Source organism: Xiphophorus couchianus, chromosome 16 (assembly GCF_001444195.1).
Source record: "Xiphophorus couchianus chromosome 16, X_couchianus-1.0, whole genome shotgun sequence".
NCBI lineage: Eukaryota > Metazoa > Chordata > Actinopteri > Cyprinodontiformes > Poeciliidae > Xiphophorus > Xiphophorus couchianus.
The window spans coordinates 3,863,544-3,886,184 of record NC_040243.1 but is presented as its reverse complement, the minus strand read 5'-3'; the positions used below and the strand labels follow the sequence as shown (position 1 = coordinate 3,886,184).

General features: G+C 40.6%; 1 protein-coding gene, 1 long non-coding RNA gene and 2 other non-coding genes across 7 annotated transcripts in view; 1 reads left to right on the top strand and 3 right to left on the bottom strand.

The window, feature by feature from the left end:
- shank1 (SH3 and multiple ankyrin repeat domains 1) overlaps positions 1–18,793 on the top strand; it is a 94,829-nt gene extending 76,036 nt beyond the window's left edge. For 2 of the 4 annotated variants that reach the window (XM_028042400.1, XM_028042399.1), the window contains exons 20-27: positions 3,987–3,995; positions 4,209–4,235; positions 4,331–4,387; positions 4,533–4,648; positions 5,182–5,302; positions 7,198–10,648; positions 11,343–12,233; positions 13,741–18,793. In XM_028042400.1, the coding sequence (XP_027898201.1) occupies positions 3,987–3,995; positions 4,209–4,235; positions 4,331–4,387; positions 4,533–4,648; positions 5,182–5,302; positions 7,198–10,648; positions 11,343–12,233; positions 13,741–13,828 (4,760 nt within the window). In that variant the 3' untranslated portion in view covers positions 13,829–18,793. The remainder of the gene's footprint in view (positions 1–3,986; positions 3,996–4,208; positions 4,236–4,330; positions 4,388–4,532; positions 4,649–5,181; positions 5,303–7,197; positions 10,649–11,342; positions 12,234–13,740) is intronic. The other 2 variants (XM_028042402.1, XM_028042401.1) reach the window with 2 other exon arrangements.
- Positions 18,794–19,581: 788 nt separating this feature from the next.
- LOC114159523 (uncharacterized) lies at positions 19,582–20,120 on the bottom strand. Its single transcript, XR_003598602.1, has 3 exons — positions 20,075–20,120; positions 19,840–19,881; positions 19,582–19,680 (listed from the first exon to the last, which is right to left on the bottom strand). It is a non-coding gene; the product is annotated as an uncharacterized LOC114159523 (long non-coding RNA).
- LOC114160573 (small nucleolar RNA SNORD88) lies at positions 19,946–20,037 on the bottom strand. Its single transcript, XR_003598793.1, has one exon. It is a non-coding gene; the product is annotated as a small nucleolar RNA SNORD88 (small nucleolar RNA).
- Positions 20,121–20,186: 66 nt separating the features above from the next.
- Positions 20,187–20,277, bottom strand: LOC114160575 (small nucleolar RNA SNORD88). The gene has a single exon (XR_003598794.1). It is a non-coding gene; the product is annotated as a small nucleolar RNA SNORD88 (small nucleolar RNA).
- Between the last annotated feature and the right edge of the window lie 2,364 nt (positions 20,278–22,641).

Genomic DNA, 22,641 nt, shown 5'->3' with positions numbered 1-22,641 from the left:
TAAAGACTTTTTGAATGTGAGGTTCTGTTAAAAGGTTGTGAACAGTTAAATAAATAAACAACATTTTCAATTAAAAAACCCTTTTTTCCTGCTTAATTGTTGAATAAATATGCATATGAGCTCAACAACAAAGATATTTATTATTATTTAGGTCATTCACCATCAGATTGGAGCAAAGTGCTAGTAAACACATTCAGATTTCCAAGTTTTTTAGGGACTTATTTAGGTATGTGGACTGCTGATACTGCTACATGTTTAGCGTTGAGATGCTATTTTAGCCTTAAATATCTTCGCTGGTATGCTAACTCCTTTTAGCACTGCTTGAACACAACAATAGTCTTTTCTAGCACCCAATCAGATACGTTTTTAAAGCGAAAATTAACCCCCTCTGGGGAAAGAGAGGCTTCTTTTTCCTGTTGGCTAATGTCAGATTTACGGTTGTACCAGAAACAAAATGCAAAGGTTCCGGTTTGGGACTTTCATCAAAACTAAAAAGAAAAAAGTGATTAATCATGTGAACATTTTTACTGTGCGTTAAAATCCCGACCCTATCTAGCATCTTACCTAAAACAAAATTTGAGAACAGAAAAAAATAACCCAACCAGATGCAAAAAACTGTTTTTAATTAGGGAAATTAAACTAGCTAAGGAAAAAAAGTAATTTTCTTTGCAGAATTTTTTTAGTCACAATGGAAACGTTTTTGAACATAAATGTCCCTTTTTTCAGTTTATGCACCTGCACCTCAATCAGATATTTTATAAAACGGTTTAAGAAAATAACACTGAAGGTAAACTCTTTGTCCAGGATGTGTGGGGTCTGCAGAGATGTCCCACCTACTAGCAATATTAATTACAGTTAATTCATGATTTAACAGGAGGTGTGTGGTACCATAACCTTTTTTTCTTTTATAAATCATAAATAATTTAAAAACTACATTACTAAACTATAAACGGCAAATTATCTTATACATCTATGTACAAAGAAACAAAAGGTTAATTATATTAAATGTATCATTAGTCATTAACAAAGCGTGCACTGAAATCAGAGCTTTTAACTGTAACTATCTAACAATAATAAAAATAATTATTTAAATCTTTTAAAAGTTCATAAATCAGAGGGTTTCTTGAGGTCCAAGTTTATCAGGAGACTCCTTTTGTACAAAATAATATTAATTTATGTTAAATAAAAATATCCAGTTATGTTCCGCAGGTAAGATATTAACTACTACTAACCCTTCAACAGAACCTCGCTTCAGAAATCCAGCGCTGCAGCTTTAAGATGAACCTTTGACCTAATTGTTTTCGTCTTCTTACCTGCCTTCTCTTGGTGTCGTGACCTCACCTGACCTGCAGCTAAGCATGAACACAGCCACGGGTTTCCTGAGCTCCACCAAACCCCGTTCTCACCACGAACTCCCTGAAATTTCCACTTAAATTATTCACAGGTTCAGTACAAAGTCCTGCTCGCAAGCTTCTGACAAAAAGTTTGTATTTGGACTTAGTCTGCTTTTTCAGTAATTATCCGTCCAGTTTTAATGTAAACGATACTTTTTTCTTTCAAATGCTAACTGAAGATTCATATGAAATCACAATATAAAATAAATATTACTGCAGTGTGTTATATAATCTGAAACTTTTAAGGAGTGACCTAAATCCTGACTTTATTGCTCAAAATTGACTAAAATTTGTTAATGTTTTTCCAGTAACACCTGAAGAAATTGCAACATGAGTCCATACTCAAAAACATTTTAAAGTTTTGAATCTATAATCCCTTTCCAATAACAAATCTGAGTACTTTATTTGTTTAATTGAAGTACTACATGTTGGTAAAAGAACATTTATTTTGTTTACCCTTGAATCATTTTCACTTGACAATTTTGGCCCATTTGACCAAAAGTTTGTAGGTTAGTTTTGTCTCATTTCAAGTTTACTAAGATACCTGCTCTGGAAACAAAACAAAAAAATACTTAGTAAGATTTTTTGCTCTCCTATTATTAATCAGTTGATCAATAACCAATCAACAGATGAGCCCTGAACTGTATTGATAAACTTTTCACATGTTGATGTTAGAAGTGTTTGTAGCAAAGGTTCTGCAGCTGCAAGACTGCAAATATTTTATTTTATCTTCTCATTTAATAAGGGAATTTAAGTGTTTATTTGCACTTTTAATGTATTTTTGATATTGTATTAAAAAGACTTAAGTGGTTAAGTGAAAAATCTGCAGAATGTGATAATTTTTTTTATCAGATTAATTGATTAAATAAAAGAATAATCGATTACTAAAATAATTGTTGTGCGCTGCTTTGTCTTGGTCCAAAACACACAATTCTTATTCAATAAGGTTTGTAGTTGAGGAAAAAAATATATCAGTGTATAGGTTTAATTGTGCAAAACACTAAAAAGTAAATTTTTGCATAAAAATGTAAATATATGTATTCATTTCAAATAATTGAGCCTAATTTGCGAGACAAAGTGAGGCTTGTTTTTTTCCTTGAATCAAGGTGAAAAGAGCAGGCTGTGTGATGAACCCCGTCAGCCGCTGCCATATGCTGATTCTGATGCTGATGAATTCATTTAGTTGTTCAACTTTCTCACCTCTGTGATTGCTGCAGTGTCCCAGTTCACCTGTAAGTCATGCAGCAAGAGAACAAGAACATTAAAATGAAGATGATCCTGCAGCGTCTCCAAACCGGCTGTAGTTTCTAAGACAATGTTGTTTAGAGTAGCAATAAAACGTGAAAACCAAACCGCTGTCACACCCGTGAATGTGAGGGTCACCTCAAATTCTTCCTCTCCACTCCTTTCTGCACTCCTCTTTTCACACCAGAGTGAAGTTGGCACCAATCCACCTAATTCAAGTTAAAGATTTTTCTTTGTGCCGCTCTCACTTTAAAGATACTAATAAATGTTTCCAGAGGGCGTCTAAGGCCAACCAGCCTGTCCAGATTTACAAAATGAAGAAAATCTGGCGTCAATCAACTGTGCTACAAATATTTTAGCGCACAAATCAATTTTGGTTTCTGTGCAGGGTACAGCATGTAACTTTTATTTTAAAAAAGGTTTTTACATATTTGTTCAAACTGGTGACAAAACTGGTCACCTTTTTTCACAGATTAACCTGTGAAAAAATCAATTTTCTCCTCCTCCATGAGCTGCTATTGCCATCTGAAGAAATGGCTGTCGATCAAAAACAACCAATCAGAGCCAGGAGGCGGGTCTTAGCGCTGTCTGTCAACCTCATGTACTTGCTGCTAAATGTACTAATGGTAGAGAAATAACTTACAGATACAGAAAAACCGTTTATTCGCCGTCATCGGTGGCTATGCTAACTACACTACTGGCTATGATAGCAGAGAGTAAGAGGGACACAGAGGGATGATTGACAGCGCTAAGACCCGCCTCCTGACTTTGATTGGATGTTTCTAGATAGCACTGAGAGAAGACAAAGGAGTTTGATTTTTGTTCCCATAGATTATCTATCTCATACTGTCACAATATAGTGATAGTCTCATAAATAAATAAAATAATTTTATAAAAGTTAAATACTGCAGCTTTTATGTGGTACGGGAAGGTGAATTTGTTTTTATCTTAAAAATTATATCAACTATTTCATTTGATTTTGTAAATGTGGACAGGCTGGTTGATGTTTGATGACCTAAAAAATCTTTAAAATATGTTTTATTTTAAAGGTCATTTTTTAAATTGTCTTTTTTTTTTTTATTGTTTTTATTTTTATAACATCACAAACAGTTGACGCCATATTCCATCTGGTTTTGTATTTGTGGACAAGCTGATTTGCCCTTGATGACCTTATGAAACATTTAAATGAAATTTCAGCTCCACAAAAGTTTCATAGAAACTTAGTTTAATTTGAAGAACCTGTGGTGTCCAACTTCCCTCTGGTTCTGTTCACTGGGTTAACCACTAACTCTGTTTTTCCTCTCTCCCTCGCCGCCGCTCGCCGATGGGATCGTAACCGTCTAACAGTGGAGAGAGGTGGGAATCCGTACCGCTGTGAACGCGCAGCATATGCGTCTGCAGCCTATTTACTGTAACATGAGTGTGCATGCTTGTGCTGCGTGGGTGTGAGTGTGCGTTTTTCACGGGGTGACTCAGTCCGTTCGGCTCTGGGGAATATGATTAGTATGCGCTGTAACGACGCACTTTCACTCCTGCCAATACTTAAGTCTCCTTTTGTCCTCCTTCCAGCTGCTACCCCTTGGAAAAAAAAATCAGGTACGCTCCGGTTCCCCCGGTTAACGATGACGCCTCTTTATCTGTCCAAAATGACTCGGCACTCTCACCGGCCTCGTTTCCTTCCCCTCTCCTAGAGTTCGAATCCTCACAAGTTTCAGAGAAGAAGAGGACAGTCTATCAGATGGCTTTGAGTAAGGATTCTTCTCCCGTCATCCGTTTTGTCGTCTTTTCCTCCACGTTTCTATCTGTTTTATAGCTGTCCGTTTTTCCGTTTCATCTCCGTTTGTCTCTTCTGTCTCTCTTTTTTTTGCCTCTTTCCTCCTTTTTCCCTCTCAGATAAACTCGATGAAATTCTTGCAGCGGCTCAGCAGACAATCAGCACCAACGAGGCGTCCGGGACACGGGGACACGGGCCGAAGAGGGACCGGGGAAGAAGTTTCTATGGCAACGAGGTTTGCATCGAGACATCAATTAAAAAAAGGAAATTGCTACTCTTTGAAACTGAACTGAAAAACTTTACTTATGAAAGTCATCTGAAATGTTTGCACTTTTTCAGATGAAGTAGAGAAAAAAAACTTTGATTGTAATTTGTGTTTCTGAAATGAATCCCTAATTCAATAAGCACGTCTGCTGCTTTCCAGACATAAATTTCAAAGCAAGTCACAAAAGAATGAGACGATTGTGAAAAGGAAAAATGCAACTAAAAAGAAATCACAATTTAGGAGTAGCAGATTTAGGGTGAGTCTGCATGGATGGATGGATGAATGAATTAATAAATGGAACATTGGATCGATATTTGTTTTAAGTAAAGCTTCAGTCGTTGCCTTAAATCTTAAACCTGGTTGCTAATAACTTCTAGCAGCGGTTAGAGATCATGAGCCGTTTTCAGTGTTTCCTGGTGTTTTTTTAATGGTTTCTAACTGTTCTAGCAAATGCTAGTGGTTGCTAGCGGAAACGCCCCAACTCGTGTCATGTGTCTTTGCAGCCGAGCTACGCGGACCAGCCTGGGATGGGGATGATGTCGGGTCTGGGACTGGGCTACGAGCGAGGCCAGTACGGCCAGGGTCACGGCCCTCCGCACGGTATTATGCGGCAGAAATCCATCGGTGAGGTTGTCTGTTTCTTCCGTCTGCCCCTCGTCCGTCTGTCTGTCCGTCCTCTGGTCCAGTAAACTCTGACTCTCTGACCCGTGTCTTGTCTGTGGCTCACAGTATGTACTTCACCTGTATCTGTACACTGTACAAAATGCTTTAGTCGTTGTACTTTATCTCTTCTGTTTCCCAGTTCTGTCTGTGTGTGCGGATTATTTACAAGTAGTCAACATGTGATATGCAGAAGATTCAGGGAGATGCAGCTTGAAGAATCAGGAAGTCACACATCACTGAAAAAAACCCAGCAGGTGGCAGATAAACTTCACGTCACAATATTTTATCTCATCTTCAGCAGTGCTGCGTTCTCCTACATACCCAAAATGCAGAGATGGGTAGTAACTAGTTACATTTACTTAGTTACTTTAGTAACTTTTTGAAAAAAATTACTTTTAGGAGTATTTTTACTACAGTACTTTTTATTTTTACTTTAGTAATATTTGTATAAAGCATCTTACTTGAGTAACATTTCTGGATAATCTACCCACTCTGAGTAACTTCATTACTGTCTGTAAGTATTAGTTTAATTGTTTTTTTTGCTTCCTGAATCAGTAACTTTTTGTTATATTTATTTGTATTGTTTCCCTGTTAGTGTTTAAACTGCTACAATTTGGACATAAATTTTTTCTCTGTCTGATTACCGGTACATAATTTTTAAATATCAGATGTTCTGATCCGTTACTCTGTACTTGAGTAGCCTTTCAGACAGGTAATATCTGGTTGGACTTGTACTTTTACTTGAGTAAAAACATGCTGAAGTAGTGCTACTTTTACTTGAGTACATTTTTTGGGTACTCTGCCCACCTCTGCCAAAATGTGACCGTTTTTTTTTCGTGTGATGTTTGATATTTGTAGTTGTAAGCAACAATATACATTCAGCATCAATAAAATAAAACACAATATCAATGACTTATTCATGGAAAAGTGATGCGATGTTAGAATAATCAATATAAGGTTTGGTTGTTTCGAGTTATGGTGATAATTTGCCCTGACCATTCATAAGTGAAATGAAAAGTACTTTCCAAGCATTTTGAGACACACAATTTCTTTCAAAAAGTAATCTTTAAAAATCTTAAATTTTAGTTGGTGAAACCTACAAACCTCCTGTTTTCCACTTCACAATTATGCCCTATTTTATTTTTTTGTGTGTCATAAAATCAGAATAAATGCATTGAAGTTTGTGGCTATGACATAATAAAATAGTAAATATCACAGGAACACACTGTAGTTGTATGTTTCCATGTGAACAACAAATCATATTTTACCATTTAACGCTGTTGTTTAGGCCTGGCATGATAACAGATTTTGCTGGATCATTAATTGTCCCAGAGGTTATTGCAAATGTTGTTTTTTTAAGACGATTTTCATGTAATATAAAGGTAATGGCATAATAATGCAGGAAGACATTCTCAAAGATCAATAAACTTTAAATTTTAGCAAACATTTAACAGTGGAACTGGAGAACATTTTAAATATCCAAAACAAATAAACAAAACGACAAATAAAATTAATTCTGAAGCCTCTGTAAGCAAACTTGTCTTTCGAAAAACGCACCAAACTAAAGTACCGGTAGAGAGAAAATTGATAAATAATGCAAATGAAAATGATTGAGCCCGTTTGAATTTATCATGCAAATTATTGATATACTGTTTATTGCAACAGGCCTAGTGTTGACTCACTTTTTGTTGAGGAATAAGTATCACTGATTGGTTTACATGCTTCTGAGGAACTGAGGACAGACTTTCTTGGGCAGGCAGATTCAGACAGACACTCACAACTTTACTTATCCAACACTTTTTTATTTAATAGTTGTTAATTTTTCTGGATTGTTGTTTGTGAATCCTGCACTGCAGGTGTGCCTGAGGAAGAGAAGCAGTTCCTGCATCCTCCTGCGATGAAGTTTGCCCGGAGTCTGTCGGTGCCTGGTCCGGACGATATCCCTCCTCCTCCCACAACGGCTCCACCGGAGCCCCCGTTCTCCTCCGCTCCACCACTTGGTTGGAGAACAAAGTTGTCCCAGCAGCCCTCTGTCTCCGTGTCCCAGTCAACATCCAGCTCTGCGCACTACCAGCCCTTTTCCCAGCCAGGGCACCTGAGCCAGGGCGGTAGGGAGAGGGCAGGTGGTCCCACCGCTGGCCCAGCAGCAGACCACACGACACCGTACGTTCACGCATCTGCCCATACAGCTCAGAGCAGGACTGCGTCGCGAAAGGTTGCCTATACTGGGGAGCCTGTTGGAGCTGGGATTGGGGCTGGCGCAGGCGCTAAACCAGCAGGCCTGAGGAGAGGCTACAGCACAGCTGTACCCCCGTCCAGCATTGCTACTGTAATGCCCCAGCAACAACAGACTACCCAGAGTCAACCCCAGCGGGCAGACCGGAGCACAGCTGGAGCAGGTGGCCCTAAAGGAGGGGCCAGGAGAGGCAAGGGCCCTCTGGTGAAGCAATCCAAGATAGAGGAGCTGCGTCTAGGCCAGGGAAGCCTAGGGAGCAAAGACTCGGTGGAGAAAAGCTCCATTCCTATCCCCACCATCATTGTCAAGGCTCCCTCAACCAGCAGCAGTGGACGGAGCAGCCAGGGCAGCAGCGTGGAGGCTGATGTCCCTGCGTCAGGGGAGACCGGTGACACAAAAACACCTCACGGCCCTCCTCCGTCCACTCCTGCTCCACAGCCACCTGCTCCACCCTCCATTCCTGCACCACCACCTCCATCTTTGCCTTCTATTCGAGCCCAGGATAATCTGGACTTTACTAGCCAGTTTGGGGCCGCCATTGTTGGCGCGGCTCGCCGAGACAGGGAGAGATTCCTCGAAGCCCGACGAAAGAGTGCCTCCTTGTTCATGTCTGCTGAGGAGGATCTGAGTCTTGGGATGAGCGAAGCGCTAGGAGGAGTATCAAGAACTCAGGTGTCTCAGCAGCAGTTAAACACTCAGCCTGAAAGCTCGTCAACACGATTGCGCCCTTCCAAGTCAATTGATGAGGGCATGTTTTCTGCAGACACCTTTATCCAACACACCCGGAGTATGCCTCCAGCCTTCGGCCTACCGGAGTACTCCTCTACGGCCCTGGACTATCAGCCCAAATCTGTTCCTGCTGATCTGTACACAGCAGCAGGTCGACAGCCAGCGCCTTCCGCCAACACCACTTTTATTCATCCTCTTACTGGGAAGGCGCTTGACCCCACATCACCTCTGGGCCTCGCTCTGGCTGCCAGGGAGCGTGCTCTGAGGGATGACAGCAGAATAAGGAGGGGAACGGAGCACCTCTTCACCCGCCAGATGTCGAGCGTCGTGTTCCCTTCGTCTGCTGTCACCTCTCAGCCGGTTTCGTCCCACACGACACAGTCTTCAAGCTCTTACCTGGTGACCTCCTCTTCTCTGGCAGCTACCACACCCACAGTCGGTCGCCCACCCTCGCCCAGAATCCTCCGAGGAGTAGGGAGTACTTGGGGGGAAGAAGGTGGGGAGCGGGAGCGTGATGGGGGAGGCACTCGCGAGGGTCTTAGAGTGCGGTTCTCGGAGGACAAAACCGTCCACACACACCACTATCAGTCTCAGCCATATCAGCCGTCTTACAAAGAGCGGGAGAGGTCGCGGGAACGGGAGAGAGACCACTCGAGGGAGAGGGACATGAGGAGGGCAGAGCAGGCAGCTGAGAGTGTGGCCCCGCAAACCCGAAGACCCTCTTTTCTCAGGATGGAAAGTCAAGCCGATGCCTATATGCTGTCTCTCACCCCTCCCTCTCCTCCACCAAACATTATCCAGCAGGCTTCTGGAAGCACAGGGAGTGGTATGATGGTCCTTCCTCCTCCTGCCCCTTCAGTTGACGCGGACGATGAATTTGTTTATGCAGACCCCCTTCCTCCTCCGTTAGAGTTTGCAAACAGCTTCGACAGAGGGGGATTGGGATACTCGCAACATGCGATGCTTTCCAACAGCCTGATCCACCGACAACAGCAAGTCCCTCCCCCACCACCTCCTCCACCGCCTCCGCCGCCCCCACCACCTCCTCCCCCTCCCCAGAAAGAGCATTATATAAGTAGCTTTCCTGCCCATACACCTCTGCCCTCTCCCCAGGCAGGTGACTCCACTGCATCCAGCCTCACGTCGTATGACAGCGAAGTGGCAAATCTGACTCAGTCTGCTCCTTCCCCTTCACAGACATCACCAAATCCTCCACCCCCTTCCTCACCCTCAACCCTTCAGCCAGCCATGGGTCTTCCTCCTCCCCCTGCAGTCTCACCCCCACCTCCCCCTGGAGCCGGTTTCTACCACAGACCCTTTTCAATGTCTCACCACCTTTACAACAGCACTCATGCATCCGGGCGATCCTCACCAACACTTTCCCAACATGCAGTCGCACCACCTCCAGCTTACCGAGGTCCCCCAGCTCCATCCTCCACTGCTGCCACGTCCGTCCCACATAGGGGCACCGTCTCCCATGCAACGACCGCTAGCTGTGCTGCTACAACCACCACTGCTGCCACAACAAGCGCCTCCACTCAGCTCCATCAAGAGCGAACACACCCTGCTCATTCGACATACTCCACTACCATCACAGGACGGACAGGCGAGCACTATCGTCCTCATCCCACTGCCAAAAAAGGAGAGTCCCAGGAAACGGTTGTGGACTCTGGGATTGAACTGGATAGCCGAAGTAGCAGCGACCATCACCTGGACAGTATTGTGGGCCTAAGTGGGGCTGGTGTCCGAGGAGACAGACTGGATCGGGGAGAGAGACTTGGAGCTGGAGGTCTAGGGCGAATGGGAGGAGGTGCGGGAGAAACAGAACGAGGAGGAGCGGACTTTCTAGAGTCATACATGAGCTACCTGGATGGGCAAACCTTTGAGATGCAGAATGCGACGGTGGCAGCATCCACCTACCCAAAAAGCAGCAGGTTTAGAGAAGGTAGCCGCGCTGGTGACTCGCATCGACAGACCAGCACCGCCCCTGCAGCGTACCACTCCCACAGGCAAAGAGATGGGCAGGTAGAGGATGACGTAGAGGAAGGACTTGGAGATGATGAGAGTGGTCAAGACGGGTACGGGATGAGGGATATGCAGAATTTGGGCCGTCCCACGTCACCGTACTTTGATAGGCCACGCACTCCTGAGATGAGACCCCTATGGGGCGACAGCCAGATGAGCGGCGATATGGGAAGCCAGTCGGGGTCACTTTTAGAGGGGAAGAAGATTTACCCCCCTGCATCCAGTATGAAGCCAAGCATTATCACTGAGCTGAGCAGCAAATTGCAGCAAAGAAGTAAAGACAGCTGGAGCAGCCACAGACCACTGAGCAGACACAGGTTGGAAACGTTGTCATATCACGTTACTGTTAGCATCATCAGTGCTTCTTCGGATTTCTAGAGATTCTCCTTTCGGGTAGATAATTGGTATATCTTAGGTATATCTAGAATATGTGATGTAAAATTGTGACATCACATTCCTTACAGAATCTCAGACTGTATTAAGCAATTACAGAGGCTCATGTATTAATTGAGAGAGCGCCACATAGCCGCTAATTCGTGAGCCTTCGAATGTAGCATGGCTAATGGTAATACACACCTCCCCCAGTCAATAAATGCATTGTTGTAATTCCTTTGTACATTCCTCTGGTTTTTGGCAGGTATGTGATGTCATAAAAAATGCATCTTGGGAAGTTAAAATGTCTTGGCACCATTCTACTTGATAATATATTGGCTGGCATTTGCAAAGCAGCCAATCCAGGAGCGCCATTTTCTTTCCTTTGGCCTGATTGGCTGTAGCTCCTAAATAGTCTCCATTGTGTTTATTAATGTATATTTGGTGTTTGAACTTTTAAAACAGGCAATTATGAGCGATTTTAGAGGGGATCTCAACTATTTGTGGATTTTAGCTATTGGCGGGCGGCTGTGGTACCTTTCCAACACCTTTAATAATGTACATTTTCTGGAATTCATCTCGCTTCTGTCTGATCTCTGGTGTAGTTTTGTGTTATCTTTTTTCTGATTCTGTTCACAGATTTTCTGAAGACTCCGCCTCCGCTCTGAGCCCGCCCTCAGTCCGCTCCCAGTCTCTGTCTCCAATCTCTTTATCGCAGCCGTCGTTATCGCCGTCCCCAACCCCGGCTTCCCAATACCCAAACTGGGGGCGTTCCCCATCTCCTCAGCCTCCAGCCGCATCTCAACCTCCACGCTCACATTCTCCGTTGTCCCCGACGTCGTACTCCCCTTACCCTACGTCTCCCAAGCACAGACCCGTGTACCGGACCAAAGCTCTGGAATTCCAGTTCATCCCCAGTCGAGAGTCTCGCAAAGCAGAATCACACATACTCCAGCGCCGACGAGCTCCGAGTCCGCTCATCTCCCAATCAGAGAGGCCCAAAGTGGCCCCGCCCCGCCCGTCGTCACTTCCCCTTCTCCCCACTTCACCCCTGTACAGTGCCATCTATGACCTCCGCGGTTCAATTACCCCACCGTCACCTGGGAATCCTCTTGGAGACCCTTACTTCTCACCCTCTCCTCCCCTTTTTGCCCCCTCTGGAGCTCCTCCACCTCCAAACTCCACCTTAGTAGTGTCACGATCCCTTTCTCCGACTCATTTTCTGTCCGGGACGTCGTCTCCACCCCTGCACCCCCACCCGCCACCTACCTGCCTGAGTTACCCCCACTTACCGCCGCCTTCCCCCACAAAGCCTTTCGCTTCAAAGCCGCTGCCCTACTGGACCAAGTATGATGTTGCAGACTGGCTGGTGTACCTCAACCTTGGCGAGCATAGAGAACGGTTTCTTGATAACGAGATTGATGGCACCCATTTACCCTCTTTGACCAAGGAAGACTATCTGGATCTGGGGGTGACAAGAGTAGGACACAGAATGAACATAGAGCGAGCCCTAAGGAGTGTAATGGACAGGTAAGGTTACACCTGTCTGTCTGGACTAGAGATGCACTGATCCAATATTAATATCTGTATCGGTCCCAATATTGAAAACAATTCTAAACTGGGTAGACAATGTGCCTGATCCATAAGGGCAGATCTATTCAGTCTAATTCTATGCGTTATGCTCTTAATAACGTAATGCTTTATTAGACTTGCCACAATAAGAATTTTTCTGGATGATAAATTGTCCCAGAAGTCTTTGCGATAAACTATAATGTTGTTTTGAGACCATTTTCAAGTAATATAATTGTAATGATGGCATAATAACGCCAGAAAACATTCTCAAAGATCAATTAATTTTAAATTCTAACAAACATTTTAAATACCAAAAACCAATAAACAAAACAACAAAGAAAAGGAATCATTAAGTCTCTGGAAGAAAAATTGGCTGGTTGGGACCAAAACAACAGACTGAAGACTTTTATCATCCAGTTTTTGATAGAGAGAAAAGTGATAAATATGCAAATAAAATTTATTGTGCTCATTTTAATTTATCATGCAATTAATTGATGTATTGGTTAGTGCAATATACAGCCTTTGCTGTATTATTTATTTCACATTACATTTAGAGTAACTAATTGCACTTTCTGGTCTATTTCAAAGTTTTGTTAGTTTACTTTGGACATGTTTGACCAAGGTAGGCAACCTACTGTTTTGTCAGTTTCTGTTCTTTGTTTATTTTACATTAAAAAAAAACAACTGAACAAATTAAAGTTGTTTTTACAGGTTTGGTTAAACCTGTAAAACTTGATATATTTAAGTGTGCCGTACTGGTGTAGAGTTATCAGATACATTTGTAATTCAATACATTTAGGTCTTTTTTTAAAATGTAATGTGCTAATCGAATCAGAAGAGTTGATCCGAACAAGATGGCTGGTAAATATTAATTCAATATTTGGAAGCGTGGTTAACATGGACTGAACGCTGCTCTTGCTAAAACTATGGGCAGATTACAATTCCAAAACAGAAAATCAACGTCTTTCACGACGTTTCCTTATGTTCGCTGATTGGCCTGATGGAAATTGTGCTGGAGGAATCCGTTTCAGTGGGAGAAAGCCAAGTCGGAGAAGAAGAGAGATGATAATCAGAATACCATGGAAAGGCAATGGCCAATTTTAAGGGGCAACACAAGATCAATCGATTGGCTGCAAAAGCCCCCGGGCTTCAGTTTGAACACCCTTACTGTGAAGAATTGAGCACCAAATATAATTTAAACTTTTAGAATCTAAGACGAGTCAAAAAAACTTGAATTGTTTCATGTGTTTGTTTTATTTATTCTGCCCTAAACTCCCAAGGAAAAGGGAAAATTCCTTTAGTACTTTGGATTTATTTTAACAGATAAACAGCGCCCTCTTCCTGTTAGTGTTGAAATTCACTCTGTAGAAAATTTATGTTTCCCACTTCTTTTTTTAATCCCTGTTCTGTGATGAAAAGCTTTTTGAAAACACATTTTAAATGTCCTGCGTCTCTCTGTCCTCAGGTTGTCCAGCAGCCCGTTTCCCATTTCTGTCCTCTCTCCTCGGGAAGGGCAGCCTGAGAGGAGGAGGGACAACGGGAGTCGGAGCTGAGGCCGCAAAGGAGGAGCAGGGAGGGGTTGAAGTCCATGTCGGAGGATTCACACAGATTTCACACGGAAAGAAAGGAGAGGATGAAGAGCTGATGACCTGTAAACACGCCGGCTGGTGCTCCTTGATTTACATCCATCCAAACACAACCACAGCAACACAATCTAACTAAACCTCATCTCAGTGAACATAAGAGGGTCGTTATGGCAGCAAATTTCAGATTTATTAACTAGAACAATCACAAAGCAGAGGGCGCATTCGGTTGTTTTTGTTCAGGTTGAAAGGTGAGAGGATTCAGATTTTAGCTTCTTGTGTGACGTTTGAGGAACATGTCTACGTGTCAGAAAGTAGGAAGGTGTTTTTTAAAGAGCGAGGCTTTATTTCACCGTAGAGTCATGGTAAAAATTTAATTTTTATTTTAAATGTCAGGGTATAAAATAAGTGATCTGGTCTTTACCAAGTTAAAATCTGCTGTTTTCTAGTCGGTTGTTAACAAAACTTCCACCGCTCTATTAGCACAAAATTTCCAAACAGATGTAGGTACTTTCTACGTTTTAAAATATCTCTGAATGTTTTAACTTGAAACAATCTGCAAAATCAAAGCAAAACTAAATCTTGTTTATAAATTTAAAAATCATCTGTCTTTATGCATTTGATTGCTTTATTGTTTTTAGGGGTGGAAATCTTTTACTTTCTCATGAATCGATTCAATATGATTATTTGTAAGGATTTCATTTTTAATCTGTAAAGACTGGATCTATTCCAGGCTACTTTGCAAAGCAGAATGACAGATGTGGTCATTAAAGTATCTTTTTCACATTTATTAAGTTTTAAATATAGGTCCATGCTTTTTCTGTTTTGTTTGTTTTGTTTTCTTCTACAAACTGATGCTTATATGTACTGTAGCACCAAGCTAACAAATCACAAACCACTTTCCGTCCTTCAAGTCCCACAAAAGCAGTGAGGGTGTATTTATTTTTAATGTGGAATGTTTTATTTAGGTTAAATTTAGATAATTTAAACAGGACCTATTATGCAAAATTCAAATTTTTCTTGTTTTCGTACTTTCATTTGGGTCTCAACTGCTTCTAGAAACAACTCAAGCACTTAAAAAACTACACCCAGCTGCTTTTTGTCTGGAAAATGAGCCATTTCCATTGTTAAGTCACATTCAGCAAGCAAAGGGCCGTTACGTAGCAACCCCAGCACAGCTCCAGCACGTTTGGTCAGCTGGTTTTACTGCTGTATTTGCTGTACAATGGCTGCTGGAAAAGAGATGAAGTTTTTAGTGGACTTACCATTCATAAACCACTTGCTAAATTCTTGTTGGTTGTGCAGGAGGCTCCACTTCTGCTTTTCGAAGATTTACGGTTGTATAATTGTGCATTTGTCTGCAGCCATTTTCACGTGCGGCTGTAAACGTCAAGTTGGGGGGCGTGGCCAGCAGCAGCTTGTTTGGATTTAAAGTGACAAGACGCCCTAAAACAGCTCGTATAGGCAAAACTGGCTAGAATAAAATATCATTATGTATTGAACACAAATGTATTGAACATGTTTTGTTTAGACATATGTCTGTCTTAACCTGTTCAAGGAAGCAGAATAGGTCACCTTTAAGAACTTGGTAAAGTCCAGATTGTTTTTTTATACTTCCTGATCCATTAAACTCAATAATCAGATGAGGTTGTATTTTCTTCTGACAACAGCTTCCTCATCTTTCCGAGGAGTCCAGGGAGCAGACCGGTGTCTTCGCTGTGTGTGTGTGTGTGTGTGTGTGTGTGTGTGTGTGTGTTTATCTGGTTGCGATTGGTCACGTCTTGTTTTTACCTCATCACCGGCAGGGCTCTGTCCTCACTATGGATCCTGTGTGCATTTTTTTATTTTTCCATAATAGCTCTTTGTCATCCTTTAGCGACGTACGTTCAGACTGGTCACTGTATCACAAATTTGTAGCAAAAATAAGTGCCCAGACCTACATCATAAAAAGAATAAATGGCTAAAAAAAATATAAATATATATATATGCACACAGTCAGGCACCCATGTTACTGTTATCCATGCCTGCATGCATACACCAACATGTAGATAAACACAAGCACTCTGTGTTTGTGTCAGAGTTTATTTAACACCTTATATATGTAAAGACGCAGAGATCCGAGACGCACCTGAGGACAGACTGTGCTCTGGATCCAAGAGAACGCGAAGAGAAATCTTTTTCTTCCGGAGAACAACTCTGCTCAGACCTTCTGGGACGAGGGACACTTGAAAGGAGACGGGAGGGGTAAAAGAAAAACTGCCATTATCTCCGTCTTTTCCCTCCCGGTCCTCCCTGCTCCTTCCTGGAGTGGCCTTTCTCCCCCCTCCCTCCCAACGGCGAAACCCAAGAGAGAGAAACGCTCAAATCAAATTTTAATACTACGATTGTTCTTACAGTTTTTAAACGGGGAAACACTGGAACTGCTGTTGATATGAAGAGATTTGTTGCTACTGCTTATCGTTACTATCATCGTCCTTACTGTTATTCCGGTTTCTTCCTGCCTCAGGTGGTTGGGTGTTGTGGAGACGCTGAATCCTCTACATTGTTTTAAAGTGAAAAGAAGCCTCGCGGACACAAGGTGAAGCACATCGATGGATATATTTTCCCTTTATTATGTTAACATGGTAACTTTAAAAGCCTCAAACTTTACTTTTCTCCTTCAAAGTTTATTCAGATGCTGTATCGATGTAGCAACTGTTACTCTGGGGAAGCCCAGAACATATCAGTGATAGAAGTTTAGTATAGCTAGCCCCTGTTATAAGATCTGTGTGTGCCATGTTTTTCATTTTACTTCTCCATCAGCTTTCATGGCACATTAACCTCTGAGATGGAATATAAGGGCTCTCTCATGAATTCACGCTTTCACTTCTTTCACTGCTGCTTTCCGAGTCCGAGAACACATCGATACATCCCATACAGGAGTTGCTCTCCCCTCTGCTGTCTTTGAGTCTGGTTTTGCAGGGGAAAAAAACCCCCAACTGTTTTCATGCATCTTGTTGCACATATTTTCACTCTGTCGATGTGAAATTTGCAAATGGTGATTCATTTTTGTATCTGCAGAAGGTCAGGGGGGAGATTATCTTAGAATGCATAAGGAAATAGCAATAAGGACGATGAAAATAATGGTCATTAAACACAGTTTAAGATGTAAAAAAAAAAAAGTCTCAAAAGTTCTACAGAATCTCTGTCTTCCAAATAATGTTTATCATGAAGATGTATTTATTTAACTGTTCTGCTTTCTATACAGTTTGACCCGTTCTCTGCATCTTCCACTGTTAATGATCCAAGCTCCGCTCTGGTCGTTCTCTTTGCTCACGCGTGTCGGTGCGATCACAGTGAATTATTTTGTGTCATTTTTTGCATCAGTAACACCTTACAAGGAAATTTGAGTAGCAATGTGTAATACAGGCCAGAACTTCGGTGGTACCAACAGGAAGCTCCTACTGTTCTTAGAGGTCACTTAAAGGGCGCTTGTAGGTGAAGTACCAACGTGGAATCAGCTAAATTATCAACAGCAGATTCAACGGCAAGATTTTAAACCTATAAAAAACTTCCAGGGAGGGGGTACCATTGGGCACCTACAGATTACTTAAGGGGAATCTCTAGCCAGTGTTTCTGAAATCCAATCCTTAGCCCCCCGTGCCCTGAATGTTTTACATGTGTCTCTGTTCCAGAACAGCCGATTCAAACAATTGAACAACCTTTTCTGCAGGCATCAAGTGCTGCAGAGGCCTGTTAATCACCCACGGATTCAAGCCAGGTGTGTGGCAGAAGGGAAATACCTAAAACAATGCAAGGCAGTGGGCCACTGCTCTAGGTTATTTATTGGGAACTTATGGAGTTCTTACAAGTCACCTTATGGCGGTATTCATGAGGTATCTGTGGAGTTCATTGGGGTTATCTTATGGCTACTTACAGGGAACCTATAAGATACTGGGAGAGGGTACCAGTAAGGTCCAGATATGCATAGTACACCTATAAGTTACCTAAGGATGTTTATTGGGAATCTATGGACTGCTTACAAGTCACCTTATGGGATAATTACATGGTACCTGATGAGTTCATTGGGGTTTCCTTGAAACTATTTCTAGGGAACCTGTAAGGTACTTAGAGATGGTACCTGTGAGATCCAGATACTCATAGAGCACCTATAAGTTACGTTGGGGGAAACCTGTAGGGTGTTTATGGAAACCTATGGAGTGCTTACAAGTCACCTTATGGGGGTAATTATGACATGTTGAGTTTATATGGGTTGCCATGGGGCCTGTGGGGTTATTTAAAGGGTCCTTATTTAGTACCAAATAAAGTTATAGGGTTCCACCTTGTGTTAAATCATTTCATTCTCTCTTCTATAAGTAATTAGATATTAGTGTTGCAGGTTGTTTTGGTTTTTATTAATAAAATGTAATGCTGACCTTACATTTCAATGAAAAGTATCTTAGAAACTATCTCTACCACCCCTATTAGTACCCTGGAGGTTCTCATTGTATTACATGTTGCTACCAGCGTTTCTTAGTGAAGGTAAAAGTTTTTATTAAGCCAGATGTTTCTATCAGATCTACAAAATGTTCATGTAGTGTAAATTTAGTAAAACAGGAACTCATTTCTCTTCTTTTGTGACTCTTGAGAAAATATTCTGGACCTTTTTTTTCTGGATTTCTTATTTAAAACTGAGTGAGTGGCTCACACATCAGCTGTCAGGGGTTAAAGGTCACAATCTGAGGTGAATCGGTCCGACTCTATAGAAAGCATTTCTTTTCCTTTAAGAGATCTTTAAAAAATGAGTATGAACTGAAGAAAGGTATCTTACAGAATATATATATATGTATATGTGATATGCATATACACACATTCATATAAATATATATGAATTTCAAATGTTTTAAGAGATAATAAATTGTTAGAATTATAATAAAGATAAACAAAGCTCTAGTTTATGGTGGTTTATGTTCCTGTGAAGAAAAATGTTGCTTTTCAGGTTTGCCTTCAACCTTGCAGATACAGGTAAGCCTGAAACATTTTTATCTGTGATAATTTGAGTTATTTACAGAAAAACATCCGACTTCTGAAGTGTCATCAGTAAATAAATGGACATTCCTACAAAGTGTTGAGTACTGAGCAGGTAATTTGCAAGTTTGGGTAAGAATATAAAAATAAGATGAAGGAAAAACTTTTTATGCTTAAAATTCTTAAGGAACAAATTTGTGGATATATATTATTCACAAAGTGACACTTATTTCTAGTAACCTGCCTTTAGATCGGTTTTTCTTCTCAGTTTGGAATAAATGTACTTTTACTTTTCAATCCCAAACAAAAAATATTCATGACAAAAAAAAAATTTTATCCTAAAAATTGAAACAGAAGGGCAGTTCTTTAAAAACATGTTTTCAACGGTGGATATTTCTCTAAAATTATGTCTTATTTTCAGAATGTCGTGCGACGTTTGCAGCTCTTATGTTTTATTTGGCTGGTCTGAGAGTAAAAAATAAATTACTTTAGGTTGTAGTTTGCAGAAATACTTTGTTCTGTAGAAGACATTTAATTCTCAAAAATTTAAAATGTAAACGTATTTAAACTGGTCTGCAGGCTACAATCTTCATTTAGACGATGCCTGTCCAGCTCTAGTCAACTATTTCTCAATTTAATAAGTTCCCATCAGGTTTAAATCTAAATTTTTAACTCAACTTTGAAGGATACATAAATGTACATAATCACACACAAAATTTCAAATCCAAGTTTTATTAACTGCAATTATATACATATCAAGTAAAACTGAAAGAAATGTGGCGTAACTTGGTGAGGAAGTCTGCAGGAATCTTAGTCTGAAAAAAAAAGATGCAGCAAAATTAACTTTCATGATTCAACAGGGAAGCAGATAAAATCATTTGAATATTGTTTCTTCAGACTCTGTCTTGTTACAGAGTCCAGTGCAAACATCACAAGAAATCACTGAGAAATTAAACATGGATTTTAACACAAACCTCTTCAATTACTCGTCTGTCTGTTTCCAAGTGATCCACACCCTAAAAATAAAAAGAAAAGTGTAAGTTTGAGATTGTAATCAGTAGGATGACGTCATGAAGTCATTTTCTCCTCAGAAACTCTGGCTTGTCAAGGCCAAAGATGCACTTCTGTCTCCATACAGACTCAGAGCCCAGTGCAAGTCATCAGGGGAGAAGCTTTTAGATTCTCATTGGACTTGAATGTTTGACCCACCTAGAAGAGTCCATCTTCATTTAAGTCATTTCTGCATTACCTACAAATGAAAAGAAGGATAGAGTTAACTCTATGATGCATGATCACTTAAGCTCAACCAGGTTTAGCTTTTATTTTCCTCAGAAACTCTGGCTTGTCAAGGCCAAAGATGCACTTTGTCTCCATACAGACTCAGAGCCCAGTGCAAGTCATCACAGGAGGGTAATTTAAAGCTAACACACACTAAAAATCGCTCGCGTTTAACTGGCACTTTGAGCATAGCATCCTAGCAGCTTATGCTAAACACGTGGCGTGAGCTCCACGTGGTTGAAAACCAGTCTCCATAGAAAAACAGTCAAATTTTATATTTAACCACCTTCATAGCGCGTAGTATAAACTCTGTGAGGTAGAGATTGGTGAATTCACATAAAGACTTAAACAAGTTAAATTCGGCTCACAATTTATTCACTGAAGCATTTAGATTTCGGGAAATACATCACAAAATAAGCCAATTTACGAATGATGAGTAACAACTGGAGATTCGCTAAAATTTGTAATCTTACAGTGAATATTGTATAATATTTCTGATATATAAGTACCGTTAACTCGCCTCCTCATCGAAAAGTGAACCGTTCCCCTACGCTTCACCAACAGTTACTGACCGGTCATAACGGAGGCTGCGCAGTTTGACTACTGGCAGCAACGTAACTTCCGCTTTACTTCCCCCTGGTGGACGGGAGGAGGAATAAGAGAGTTACCGTTAAAAATTAAACAGAAATACTATTTGTGAATTTCCACTTAGTTCTATTAATTTGAAATCAATAAAAACATACAGCTCCACCCTCCTGTAACTAATTAAATAAAAACAGAGGAGTCTATATAAATAAAACGTTTTGCTATTTATATTTATTATACATTTATTTATGTGAATTTATAGTATATATATTTAGAAAATTTTTAATAAAATTGCAACAAATATACAAAAAAATTGAATCACATCTTGTGGATATTGTTTAACTGTTTTGATTTTAAACAAACAAAACCAAATTACTAAATTACTGCTACTAATTAACATTTTTACTTTGTATGTTATCTATTTTATTTGTGCATTTATGTTTTTGGAACCAGGGGAAATTAAATAACTATTGTCATAGGATGTTATGCTTCATCACAAGTCTGGTCGTTTTTCATTTTTAGCCAAAGCTATTAGAACCAAGGAGCTGCAGGTAGCAGTGACAGATATCTAATTTTACAGCAAATAAAAAGAAACAAATGTAAAAACAAACAAACAAAAAAAAACAACAACTATCTAAACGGTTGAATTTTTATTTTCTTTTAAAAAATAGAACATTTATGCATAATGTATACATTTATAACACAATGCCCTGCGTCGAAACACTGTACGTGTTTATATGTGAAGTTACTTTCTCTGATCACCAGAGGGCGCGCTCTCCCGCTCCAATATAAAATCATATTCAGTAAATTAGAAGATGCTTCTGATGAGGCTCGTTAGCTTGATTAAAAGTACCTTTGGAAAATTACATTTAATAAGATATTAAAACTACTTTTCATTAAACCCACATTTCTGTATTGAAATGTTTTTTTAATTAGTCTGCTGTAATATACTAATTATAATGTCATGTTTTTACATCGTAAAATCAATGTAATTTCCAGGAATAAAGGCTTGAAACATCCGTTTGTGTGGTATAAACTTAATGAAATAAGTTCAAATGTATTGATTATGAGCGTATATTAGAATAATTAACATTAAACTCTTTGTGTAGAGAATTAAATGTTCTATATTATGATGTTGTAATAAAAAGTTAGTGAACATGTCTGATTTCTGGGTCCCTCAAGCCAAAACCATGTTGGTTTAAATGAAGGCTCTGAATCATGCTGGTATGTGTCAGTGGTTGCTTATCTCCTGTGATGGACTGCTGTCCTCTTCAGGATGAATTAAATCTACTTGTCAGAGTGACTCCAACATCAGGACAATGTGACATCTGTACGACCAACATGCCGGGCTGCTGCAGCTAAAACCACCTGGCGTCTTAACAATCCTTTCAGCAGAAACTGGCTTGCTCTGCACTGCTCCTTTCCCCAAAACATATCTGTGTTCTTAGAAAAACACAGGCAGTTATCTGTTCTTGTGAAATCACATATTTAATCAGGATTATGTACTTTCAGTTTATTGTGGCCTTCATCCAAGTTTTAAGAATAATATCCCCTCAAATCCCTCATTGAAATATGGATTATCATTAATTGTAAATTTAATAAGATGAAGAAAAAAGGTTTTTGCAGGTTAGTCATGGAGTTTGAAAGTAATTTGTGCCTTCCTTTAAGGAGACGATGATCCAAATAAACACAGAAATGGCCAAAAAGTAATAATAATAATAACAATTCAACGTTTTTGCATGACTCGGGATTCGGCATGTAAACCCCAATCGATTAATTAATAAAGTCCGCTAAGATTTTTTTTCCAGCGTTGTAGTTTGGCCTCCATCCAGCAGAGGGCGCCGCTGGTCATCCTTAAAGCGGTGCCGTTGGATTCAGAAACGAAGATGGCGGCGATTTCTAAGCGCGCAAAG